This window comes from Suncus etruscus, chromosome 1 (assembly GCF_024139225.1).
Source record: "Suncus etruscus isolate mSunEtr1 chromosome 1, mSunEtr1.pri.cur, whole genome shotgun sequence".
Taxonomy (NCBI): Eukaryota; Metazoa; Chordata; class Mammalia; order Eulipotyphla; family Soricidae; genus Suncus; species Suncus etruscus.
Window position 1 is genome coordinate 110790669 of NC_064848.1, and position 13399 is coordinate 110804067.

General features: G+C 36.9%; 1 protein-coding gene across 2 annotated transcripts in view; it reads left to right on the forward strand.

Moving 5' to 3' along the window:
* The window catches only part of MAGI2 (membrane associated guanylate kinase, WW and PDZ domain containing 2), a 1487205-nt gene that overhangs the window by 1366543 nt on the left and 107263 nt on the right, over positions 1-13399 (forward strand). For both annotated transcript variants that reach the window (XM_049783101.1, XM_049783109.1), the window contains 2 exons: positions 3975-4066; positions 13025-13217. In XM_049783101.1, coding sequence (XP_049639058.1) covers positions 3975-4066; positions 13025-13217 — 285 coding nt within the window. The remainder of the gene's footprint in view (positions 1-3974; positions 4067-13024; positions 13218-13399) is intronic.

Sequence of the window (13399 nt, forward strand, 5' to 3'; positions counted from 1 at the left end):
GGAGCGACTTCTGAGTGCAGAGCCAGGAGTAACCCCTGAGCACCGCCGGTGTGACCCAAAAAACAAAAACCAAAAATAAAATAAAATAAAATAAAAAGCATAGAGAATCAAATAGTGCCAAAATTATGACATGTTATCCTTCAGGCAGCCAAGTCCAGTTCAATTCTGATACTGCATAGTCCCTGGAGCACTGCTACAAGTGAATAGTCCCTTAGCATTGTCAGGTGTTGCTCCCAAAGCATCAAAACAGACAATAAGTGGTCAGGCAGATTGTTAAAACACTGGAGCACTCTTACCTTTCATATAGATTTGCCAAGTTTGAGTCCTGGGTACTATATGATCCCCAGCATCCCCAAACCCCAGGCATGGCCCTGGTGACCCCAATTGCATTGAGTCTTACTATTGCAATGAGCAGCCTGGCTGATGGACTGTCTTTAGGAATGTCCTGGGCATTGTTGGGCATTGTTGGGGCAATCCTCTGACTGATCCCAACAAGAGAGACAAAAATAAAAAAGGACAAGCAAACAAAAGAGAAAAATGAAAGTTGACTGAGTTCTGCTGGTGTCCACAAGTCCCCTTCAACAAACAACCTTCCTGGTGTCTACTTGGCAAATCAGTAAGAGACAGAAGTAGTTATTGTTAAATTCTGTCACATGGAGTAAAGAATTAGCCCTTGACTTTCTTTGCTCTAAGATCTTGTGTTGACAGGAAAAAAGCAAAAGCATGATACAATAATTTAAACATGTCATCAACCCAGAAAAGCATCTAAGGGACTGTATCCAAAACAGCAAAATCTTTCAAGAGCACTAACAAAGATTGAGGGGAAAAGAATATCTCCCAACCATGAGCATAAAATTTTAGTTAGTTTCTAAAAGCTGACTCAAATGTGGCAAAAGAAATCAAAGAAAAATTATCTTTTTAAAAGCTCTGATTTTCCCTTTTTTAAAAAAAGTTCTGGTGCCTTAAGGCACAATCTATCTATCATTTAAACTTTTTCCAGTTGACTATTTCTCTAAAGTTTTCATGCCCTGCAGTCTTTAAGTCTGTTCAAAACTAACAAAGAAATAAAAATAAATCATGTCTGTGGGTACAGTCTCTAATGTGTCTGTCTCCTGTTGCCTCTCTGAGCTTGTTCATGCACCACGAGGCTGGTGGCAATCTCTTCCCACAAGAACATAGGGTTCCAGTGACATGGTGCATATCACATGATATTAGAATCAGAGTGATCAAAGCAATAGGCAAAAAATCAAAATGTTACCAAAATGTGCACAGGCATAGGTATAGAAAATAAGTGCTCCCCTCACATATGTTCTTCAGAGTTAAATACAATTTACTCACATAAAACATCTGTGTTCCCCCTAATAAAAGGAGTCCTGTGTCACCCATTCATTAAGGAAGTTTTTCATTTCCTTGAGCAATTGCAGCATTTTCTGACACAAGAAAATTTCTTTTACCTTTGTTAATCTTAAAATCCCATTAGTGGAATTGTTATCACTGATATATTTCTTAAAAGGAAAACTTTACTTAGCAAAAAAAAATAGAACACATAGTAAACTCTTAGCTTTCTTCATGCACTGTGGATATGTCTTAAGGTGATTCACCAGCAATACAAAACTGAAAATATTTGTGAGTTGCTCGAAAGTTCTAGTTAAATATATACGAGCTCTAACCTTTTCAGTGTCGATAGCATTCCTGTTCTCATATATTTTAATGTAAATAGTGCCTTGAATGTTCAACCTTAAAACTAACCTGAAGAAGAGATTGTATCCTGACCTACTTTTTTGAGTTTGAAGAGTGACTGGGCATTATCAAGCTCCTTCCGTTCTACCTGGACTTGTTGGTTCACTTTTTGGTTCACTGAGAGGCAGACAGTAACCCTAGGATTTTGTAGGCTTGATTCACCTACCTCCAGACTCTCAAAGGTTTTAGTGTACAATTTAGTATACACTAAATTGTAGAGTTCAAAATCAATTGAGTTAAAAGCCAATTGCATCTCAACAGCACACAACGAAGCTTTGTTTCTCCTTTGCCACACCTTTCTTATTAACTATTCAACAGAACTTGAATTATTCCATTTCTCATCTTTAACATATGAATAATAATGCAAGACAAAGTAATTGACTCATAGATGTGGGATCCAATTGGTTGTCCTTTTAATTTTTATTATTTAATGGAAAAGGCCTGATTAGATATACATCTTTTCATGGAGTTTTGCACTAGCTAAAAAAATGTACAAATGGCAATCTCTATATGTTGCTGGGAATGCATAGTCTCAAGTAGAAGATACTAAGGTAGCCCAGAATGACTGTGCCTTGTTTATTATATCATATCCATAGTTCCACTTAATATATAGAGTCTGAAAAAAAATCACTTGCTCAACATTCATTGAATTTTTCTCTCAATTTCAACCACTGCTAGATATACAAAGACCTCAAATGTAGTTTCCTGTCCTGTGAGAATTCTTTGAAATCAAATTCTAAAACCAATTTCTAAAACCCTCCTATTTAAGCAAGGTGAACTAAACTTGCTACTTAAAAGCTTTCAGTAAGTCATTTAGGCCAAGAAGTCACAGAATACTTCGTAAGCAAAGGATGACAAAATAAATATATCCACTAGCTGCTGATCATCTACTTACTTCCTAACAGTGACCCTAAAGTATGTCAGCTCAGTTGCTGAATATACATTGAATTGTACTACCTTTAGAAAACCAGGACCAGAGTTAAATTTAAATTATGTTCTCCTTAAAATGTGAAGATTTCTATCAGGTTAGAGTGGTCATTTATGTAATGGAGTAAAATTGAACTTTCAGTGGTAGGTTTATTGTAGTATACATGCTCTTTTTCAATACCATATACCTAAACCAAGCATAATGTTGTACTGCTAGAGTTCAGTTTTTAAAAACTAAAGGTGATGGAGTAAACATTTTAATAATAAATATTTTACATAGCTTTATTTATCTGAAAAAAATCTGATTCAGAAGAGTTTTCTAATTGATTTTTAAAGTAAATTTCCATTCTTTAGTTGACTTTAGAAAAATATACTCCTTTGGTATTATTCTGAATATGCTAATAAAGTCTATCATGGATTTTTCTTGGCTTCTACATTATAAAACTTTTGGGGTCTATGAGTTCATCAGAGAACCAAAGTGTATTTCTACTTATGAGTCATAAAAAATAAAAATCTAATAGTTTATCAGAAAATAAAAACTTCAGGAGACTAAAGAAATAGTACAACAGGTTGGTATTTGTCCTGCACGTGGCTAAATTATGTTTGATTCCCAGGACCAATATTGTTCCATGAGTCCTGTTAAGACAGAGATCCCTAAGCATAAGAGCCACGAGAAAGCTCTGGTCACCACCAGATATGGCCCCCAAATATTCAAAAGCACATTTTTATATAAAATTATTAAGACTTCACTCAAACCCCAATGAAGCTTATATTCTATATTTTGTATTTTTTATCATTTTAAACTAGACAACTTCTATTAGGGATATGCTTCCTCCACACACAAACTAAGCTACCAAGTCACAATCAGATATTAATAAATTAGTGGCTGGTACTTACCCAGATAGTTTAAAGTATGACCATCTATTTTCTTATACCTTTAAAACAATTGTTCTAATTGAAAGAAACATCTGCTATAAAAGAGTTATAGCCACTCTTTTGAGGGAAACCTATATATCCTCCCAGAAAAATAAAAAAAATTAGGAGTATCTTTTTTTTTTTCCTCAGAATATTAATGTGTTTATTCTCTCTCTTCGGTGATTTTCTGGGAATTTGCCAAAGCTAGTCTCTTAATCCAGGGACTACCAAATTTCAAAAAACTACTTTTAGTTACCATTTTCTATTCTTTCTACACTCTGCCATCTCTAACGGCATTCTCATTAATCACGTGCACAAGATTAATTTTTCATTGTATTCACTTCCTCAGGGGTGTGGACAGGTAGGATTCATTATTCAATTCTTTATGACAGGTCCAGATTATAAGGAGTTGGATGTTCACCTTCGGAGGATGGAGTCTGGATTTGGTTTCAGAATCCTCGGAGGAGATGAACCTGGTCAGCCTGTAAGTTGAATCTTCTTTATTTTCACCTTTCTGCTCTCTTCTATGTTTAACTATCAAGAAAAATACTGTTCAATATGGCATATAATAAAAAAATATTTTAATACTCACATTTAAAAAATCTTTAAATTTTATTTTTGCTTGCTTGCTATTCCTTTATAAAAGATCCTATAACATGTCAGTGTCTTCTTTCTGTATTAATCAATAAATCAAGTCATCTTGTATTGGAAGGGGCATGGTTTGGATGCCTCATGGTTTGGATGCCTCTTGAGTATTTCAGTTATTTAATTATATATATTGAATCCCAGTTTCTCTGAGTATCAAAGTTACAGATAAGCATGTAGTGGAACAGAGATGCACATAAATAGGTGACAACAGAACTGTATTTGTTTTCAACCAAAACTACAAAATGGGAGAGAAAACACTGGGATAAACTAAATAAAACCAAAGTTCAGTGATGCAGAATATCATCTGGAATTGAAGTTGGAATGACGGTGAGAAGGTATTTGTGAAGGCAACTTCAGTTGGCAAGATACTGGAGATCTGGGTAAGATCCTGGATAAAAGGAATCTGTTAAATCATATATTTATACATGTTGAGATAGAGAAAGAGCAAGACTTATGAGCATTTATTATAAATTATAAAAGAAAATAGTTAAATAATGGTACCCAGTGTAACCAAGTAAAGTCCATTAGAGTTGGATAAATAAAGGGCCTGAGTTGCGCAGTCAGACATCTGCACTCAGCCCACCTTAGGTGCCTGCACTCTGTCAAAGCTCATGCAGTGACTTACCCTGTAAAACAATCTTCTCACCTGCACAGTAATGATGAATAATAACTCACATATTTGTCTTCCTATTATTTAAAAAATATTATACATGCAAAGTTTTTGATTCTATGCCTGGATCATTTCAGATGTGAAAAAATGTTCTTTATCGTCATCATCAGCTTCACTTTTGCTGATAGATCATTCCAAAAAATAGAATTACTGGTGGGCAAAAAATGTTCAGGGAAAAAATAAGTTACCAAAGGAAAGGAATTTAAAAATCAAAATTGTTTCAGTGTGAAGTTGATTTCCTTGGTGGGTGTAAAGAATTCTGCTTCAGCCTATTGCCGCGCAGGAACAACTCTGGCCAGACAGAGGTTTTTCTCTGAATAGATTTAATAGATAAAACAGGCAGGACAGAAGCCAGGGTTCTTAGAGCAAAGACTTCTGGAAAATCCAGCCAGCTTCCAACCAATAACCAGTAACACAATTGTCAAAATCAACTGCAACAAAACCAACCACTCCCCACAGTCCTTCACTACTCCCACCCTCATCCCATCCACACCCCAACCCTGCTTCTCAATTAGAGACTGAAGTCTAATTGAAAGATTTCTTCACCCTTAAAGGGATAAACCTCTTTTTAGGGAGTGATACCCAAGGGGTAGGAAGTGATTTTCTTTCTAGGAAAGGCCTCAAGAGCCTGACAGAAAGAACCCTGAGAAGCTGCATCTGCCTTTTCAAGGGAATTGGGAGCAAGTGACTGATGAAAATCCCTTTCTGTGAAAAATCCTGAGAGGATGAGCTTGCACGCCAAGAAGGATGGCTCTCCAAGAAAAAAAAAATGTGTTATTTCCAAATTCCTGGGTGTCAAATTTGGCAACAGTCAACAAGTCACGAATTCAGCTTCCAGAGATGAGGAAGTGCATTGACCAAGGACAGTGTCTGGGTTTTCCAAGTAATGCTTTGAGGAAAGTGCAGAGAATAAATGAGTTTCAAGTGACTTCTGGCTTAAATATTTCCAGAGATGGTTGATGTAAGCATCTCATGTTGTAGGTAGAAAATATCACAGCTTCTCCCCTTCATAGATGTGCTACCTGCATATCAGTTACTTGGTTAATTATTTCAGTTCATTCATGTTTATAAATCAACTTGTTATGTTTAGAATCTTTCAGGGTAAATAATTTCTTTTTTTTTTTGAAGAGACCCATTTCCTATTACACAGTATATTCCTATTCAATATACAAGATATACACATATTCAATCTACTCAATATACTATAATATATTCCTATTATATTCCTTATGTTTAAAAACTACCAAGTAAAGGCAACAGAACAAAATCATATCCAAAGGATCCTGGGAGATATTTTGTGGCATTTTTTAGGATATTGAGCACTAGCTGAGATTTGATCAGGTCAGTAAAGGTTAAATTTATATAGACTCTAATTTACTTATACTAACAATGCCTCATGAGAATCTTCACAAGAGCTATTAGGTTCCAAACTCTACTGACTAAAAATGCTTATGTCCTTTACCAAGTTGTGAGAACCTTGAAGGTAAGAATTAATATTTTGATGGCATTTCTGTCTCCCATAATTACATAGATCCTGGCACTATTAACATTTTTTTAATTAAGGAATCCTCTTCATCAAGTTTAAACATCATCTGAGATTCTCAGATCTAGTGACTTAGAATATACACTTCCGAGACCTTGAAATGCTACAAACACCCTTCCAGTTCTAGATACACTGATTTAAAAAAAAGCCCTACAATAACCTGTATTTAACTTGCCCAGTAATTTAAAATTATTAAACACCAACTAATACATATTCTAAATTTTTCATTTTCATCTTCCTTGGAAAAAATAGTTCTAGAATCAAAATAACTGTATAATCAAAAATAATAATCAAAAAATAGTTCTAGAATCAAACCGACACTTTCTTGTTTTTTGTTTGTTTGGTTGGTTGGTTGGTTGGTTGGTTTTTGGGTCACACCCGGCAGTGCTCAGGGGTCACTCCTGGCTCCATGCTCAGAAATCGCTCCTGGCAGGCTCGGGGGACCATATGGGATGCTGGGATTTGAACCACTGTCCTTCTGCATGAAAGGCAAACGTCTTACCTCCATGCTATCTCTCCAGCCCCAGCATTTTCTTCATAGCAACTAACTGGAGCTAAGCAGTGGTCTCTTGAACTGGATCAGTTCACCATTTCAGAACCCTTAACTCAGTTCCTATTTAGTCCTACTCTCTGAGACTTCCACCACAAAAAGTGTGTTGAAAGTAATGGAAAATATAAAATAAAGGAATCTTCAGCCAAGGCTAGACCATGATTTTTTATAGGCCCTAAGCATGGAAAATATTATCCAAGTCTCTTCTCATGTAAATATGCAAATAAGACTATTTATGAAATAAATATAAGAGAAAATGAAGTTCCACTTCTTCCCTTGATGCTTACTTCCATATATCTTTGAAATTTAAATTCCTTTCTCAGTAGGACCTTGTCCCCCAGGGGCATGCTTTGTCAGGTCTCAGTAAATTTCTCTTCACTGGTCTGACCCTACCTCAGAGGAGAAGGGGTTGTTTGACTAAGCTGCAGAGAGGAGTCTCACTGACACCTAAAGGAGGCTCTCTGGCTGAGCTTTGCCTGGCCCAGAAGCAGAAGAAGGATCGCCCAAATGGCATTGCTCAATGAAGTACAAGGGTGTGAACTCAGTAACCATGGTTGTCAGCCTCAGAATTATTTTTGCCTGCTTAAACCACAAGTTCCCACATTCCCCACCCTTATGAACATAGGTTTCATATTACTTTGTTCACCCATTACTCACCACCCATGAGCAGAAAGTAAGAATGATAAGTCTTCTCAGGTGACATGGATTGTTGGTTATCCTTATCATATTTATTTAAATTTGCTCTGGTAGTTGCCTGAATTTGAATGACTCATAATGCAAGTGACAATTTTTTCAGTTAAATCCTAAAGCAGAAGCCTTGATCCAGAAGGTTATAGTGTAGAAGGCTGAAAGATCTGAAAGAGGCCATGTGGGGGAGATTGAATCTAGTGGAAAGCTCTCTCTTTGACAAAATCTTGCCTCCTGCTTTCCTCCTCTTTAAGTTGAGGGATAACATGCAGGCAAATGCACTCACCTGTTTAATTGCTGATGAGCTACAAAGGAAGAGAATTGAGGGGTGATTCGGCTCCAACCCCAGGGGTTCTCATAAATTATATCAGAGATTTCTTCCCCTGTATATACAGAATGGACTAACAACTCCTGCTGCACATTAAACGTAGTAACGCAGTCAGCAAATAATGAACAGCAGGACTCCAGTTCAAACAAAGTATATAGGCATTTTTCCTTCAAGAAGAAAATATTTTTCACAGTTAAGTAACAATAGAAATAGAGAGAAATGAAAAATTACCAAAAATAAATGAAAATGGGTTTTCCAGCTGTGAGCTGGAGATGGGAAAGCATCAAGATGGAAAGATTTAGAAAATGCTGCCATGGAAGAAAGTCAGTGTAGAGAAAAGCTTCAAAGAAAAAGAGAGTAAATGATAGACATACTGCTTGGCACAGGAGTGGGTGCAAATTTGTGGAGGAGTTTTAGAAGGAAAAGGGGCCTAAAATCTGCTGCCACATTGTCAAGTTGTCTGGGACTATAATTATTGCAGCACAGATCTACTTTGATGGGGCTAACAAAAAGAAAGAATTGAAGAAAGTAAAAGGCCTGGAAAGGCAAGAGTTGACTTTGTTGGTATCTCACCTGCTTTTGCCTTTTTTTTTCTTTTTTTTCTTTTTTCTTTTTTTTTGGTACAGTCGAGTTTTTCTCCTTTGGCTTACTATGGGAGCAGCCATTTGCTGTTAGTTCATATTGAATACTTTGCTTTGTGTCTTCACAGTTGTGATTAAAAGCAAAACTATAAAGTTGTTTTGTTTTTTTATTGTTGTTGTTGTTGTTTTAGAGAGTGTATTTGGAAAGGTGGAAAGTGGAAGACAGTTTTTCTTGCTCTTTTTTTACCACAGAGCTTTTTCTTTAAAGCAATTGGGGTAGATGAAGAAGTAAATGCTTCTATTAAAACCGTGAGGAACTTAATGCAGGTTGTAAACTCCAGTATGACCTGAGTGAGGTTCTGATGGAATAAAACAATGATCACTAGGAAGATTGGAAGGCCATGTAGTCAAGTCTTAGCAAGATCAGAAGGAAAGTATGGTCGATGAGTCCAGATAGACACAGGAAGTTCCTTATTAACCTGGAAAGTGGCTGGTGTAATGGGTTAGAGAAATCAAGCCTTTCAGTGCCCTTGGACCATGACACCTGAGACCTGAGGGAGATTGTCCTCAGAGCCCTGTTCCTCAAAATGTAACTGCTCTACTAGCCAGAGGCATCCAAGCTCTCTAGGGAGCTTGCTAAACAAGCAGAATCTCGGCTTCCCCCCAGCCAACCAAAGAAAATTCTCTGGAGTTCAGTATTTTAAATTTTCACAAGCTCACTGACTGTTATACATACATTCTCAAGTTCAGGAACTACTGACTTAAAAGATCAGTTATCCTCAGGCAGGTTCTTAAGAGCTTAAGTGAACAGAAAAATGTATGTCCATTGGGAAGTCAAATATTAGTTCAAGAATAAGAAAAAAATCATATATTATCCCAGCTCTAAATTAGGATGATAGACATAAAATAAACTCCTGGAATGTTTCTAGTATACAAAGCATATTTGAATTAAATGGGGGGAAATTGTGTGTGTGTGTGTGTGTGTGTGTGTGTGTGTGTGTGTGTGTGTGTGTGTGTGTTTCTCCTGGATAAAAAGTTATCTCTGTTTTAGTAGCAAAATGCAATGTCCAAATGTGTAAAGTGACCAAAACTATAAAGTGAGAGTAAATGGGATCCAGATGTGCTAGTACCCCCTAATGAATGAAGCAAATGTTAACTACTATTCTAACTAGTAGACAGGAGGCTCTAATTATCCTCTTGCTGTTTTTTTTTTGTTTTGTTTTGTTTTAAATAGAAAAATGGACTATACACTTATATAATGTTTTGTTTACATATTTGTTCTATAATAGATCATTGGTTCTTTTAAATTATTGTATTGAACATAGTTTATTTAGAAATGAATATGTAAGATTTTATTGAATAAACTAGTTTGAAGGCTTACACCTGAAAAGAAACATCTCCAGTGACAGTCTTTACTCAAATGTTGATTTCTCAATTATTTTTCTCTAAGCAACACTAGTTACATGTCCCATACGCACTCACCCCAACCCTTCTTAGCACATGTCTGCTAATATACCATGTGAATTTTTTATTGATTTCCATTTATATTTATTACATTTTTATGAATAATTTCCTTTATGAATAAATTCTTTAATTGAATCACCATAAGATACAGTTACATTTGTTCACAATTGAGTTTCAGTCATAAATTTACATCCTTCACCAGTGCATATTTCCCACCACCTATGTCCCCAGTTTTCCACCCACACTCCTCTCTACTCTCTTCTCTGCCTGCCTCTGTGTCATTTTCTTCTTCTCTCATTCTCTCTCTTTCTCTTCATTTTTATTCCTTTTAGACACTGTAGTTTGCAATATTGTTACTGAAGGGGAATCATGTATATCAATTTATCTCTCCTCAGAACTCAGTTATTGTCCAGAGTGATCATTTTCAACTTTCATTGTTACAGTGGCCCCATTGTCTGCCCTAACTGTACTCCCCCCCACTACTTCTTACCATGGACCAGTCCATTTGGATTAAAGACCTTGATATTAGACATGAAACCATAGGTGCATAAGGAAAAACATAGGCAGAACCTTACCACATTTTTTATTGTCTGGGCATGATACTGTAAGCTCTATAGGGAAGAGATTTTCTTAACACCTAAACAAGTCCCTGAGCTCAATGAATATTTGCTGTATATATGAATTAATTAGTGAGAAGAGTACTTCATAGCAGGTGTTTTAGTGGAAATTTTCCTTTAATAGATGCTCTTAGACTTATAGCACAGAAGGTAACTTCTAGAATATTTTTGATTCTTTGTTGCTTTCCTGGAGCGAAAAACAGGACTGTTTTTTCCAGCGTGAATTTTTTTTTCTACTATTTTTGTAGCGGGCTCAATTGCAGCTGTGGCTCTCTCAGTTGTAACCTATTTTTTGCTTCACATTCATCAGTTAGAATCAGAACTACAGCTTAACATTTCTAATTAGGCAGCCAAAAAGTTCACAAGCCATTTTCTCTCTGACACTAGCTTAAAAACTCTCTCACCAAAACATACAGGGAATCTAAAGGTTGAAGCATTTTTCTGTGCACTAACCCAGCTAAAAGCAGCTTTTCATGGAGCAGTGGAGAAACAAACACTCATTTGGGCTGGCTTTTGCACAAAGCACTCACTAAGGCTGTGAACAGCTCCGTAGTGGGTTGATCCTTTTGAAGGAGAGATTGGAATATCTTTAAAAAGATATTTATAAATTCAGGCTGGTATGTAAATAAGGGAAAATGGAGCATGTCAGAAGCATACCAAACCAGTAGGCAAATAAGCATGGAAGACAATGACTGCACAGAATCGCCTAGATTATGTGTTTATCAACTCTCTCCTATCATGGCAATAATGAATCACTCATAAAGGAAGTGTCATTCCATTAGTAAATCTATTCTCTATTTTATTCCCTGCGAAAGGAAAAAGCAATTGTATTGGTCAAGAATTTTCCTTCTTATAGACAAAAAAAAAGATACTCAGAAGAGTAAAGTCCTTTACCACCTAGAAAATAATTGAAACTCTTCTGTCTATAATATTGCACTGACCTGAGAAGTCCTGGGCATTCATTTCTTGTTGCCATATTGGCCAATCTCACTGAGCTAGCTGTGTGACCAAGTAGGAAGGATGGTCCTGCTGCCAAGCCTGAAGACAGGCCAGCCTGCAGGTTGTGCTGGAGCAACTCTGCAAATGGAGCTGGCATCCATAGAGCTTGGATTTGACAGACATTTATTGTGCCCAAATGAATCTGTAAACAAGCACAATTTTATAACAACTTCAAATAAAATCTAGAATATAGTTTCTGTGATATATAAGCTACTGGCAACTATTCCCCTAAGATGCTGTTAGGCAAAGGCACTTGGCAAAAGCAAATGGGCAGCTATTGTCAGTGAGTCATAGAACTCCTTTATAAGTTAAACAGCCAAAAATTAAGATAGGAGGTTATTGCCTTTCCCTTGAGAAAAAAAAGTCTTGCTAGTGGACATGAAATTGAGTGTTTCTAATAAGAAGTTGGGCATTCTCTCTTAGGCCTTTCATCACTGTCCCTAGTTCAGGGAATTAAAGTAGTACACATGTTTCTCAGAAGTGTGCCTCCTTGGATCCTAAAAGGCAAAGAATTTCAGGGGATAGGCAAACCGGGCACACTTTTGTATAGAAGATTTCGCTGAGCAAGTATTCCAAGAAATAGAGCAAATATATGGAAATTTGACTATAATGATCAACTGACCAGAAAAAGCCAGCTCTGAGTTTTAGCTTTTTTTATCTTCACCTTATCCCCCCAGCCTTTCAAGACAAAGTAAAGTCAAAAACAGGTGTGGAATTTGTATCAGAATTTAATCGTGGGGCCGGAGAGATAGCATGGAGGTAAGGCATTTGCCTTTCATGCAGGAGGTCATCGGTTCGAATCCCGGCATCCCATATGGTCCCCCCGTGCCTGCCAGGAGCAATTTCTGAGCCTGGAGCCAGGAATAACCCCTGAGCACTGCCGGGTGTGACCCAAAAACCACACACACACACACACACACACACACACACACAAATAGAATTTAATCGTGCACAGTAGCTAGTTTCCCCTATGTGTCATGGAATTTTTGAGCACTCATCATGTGCCATGAATATATTTGTATGCATCATACATAGTACATCTTATTCTTCATATGACTAGATGATGTTAGCTCCCATTATTTATTCTCCCTTTTTTTTTTCAGTATTGAAATAGAGGTTCACCGAAGTTAAGACTTGCTCAAAGTCAGGCAAATCAGAAATCGTGGATTGGTCTAATTCCTAACTTGTTTCAACTCAGGCACAGTGGTCATCTTTCAAATTAAAGCTCACTATGGAGCAAAAAGGGAAAGAATATAAAAGTAAAATCTCAAGGTCTACACATATATATATATATATATATATAATAAAAAAGAGTTTGACATGCGAACTTCCTTTCCTGCTCACTGCTTTTGTAGATTTTAATTGGCGCTGTCATCGCCATGGGCTCCGCTGACAGAGATGGCCGTCTTCACCCAGGAGATGAACTGGTCTATGTGGATGGGATTCCCGTGGCTGGCAAGACCCACCGCTATGTCATCGACCTTATGCACCATGCAGCCCGGAATGGGCAAGTCAACCTCACTGTGAGAAGAAAGGTGCTATGTGGAGGTAGGTAAAAACCATGGCCAGCAGGATATGTTGGATATGTTGTTACCATGTCTCACCTGAAACAAAATTTTAAATAGTTTTCTATAGTGTAGGGGTCAACCCAGATATTTCAAATGTAACAATGATTTTATAAACGTTGATTCTTACCTCAGTAGTACAATTCTAAGAAGCCTTTGAGCACT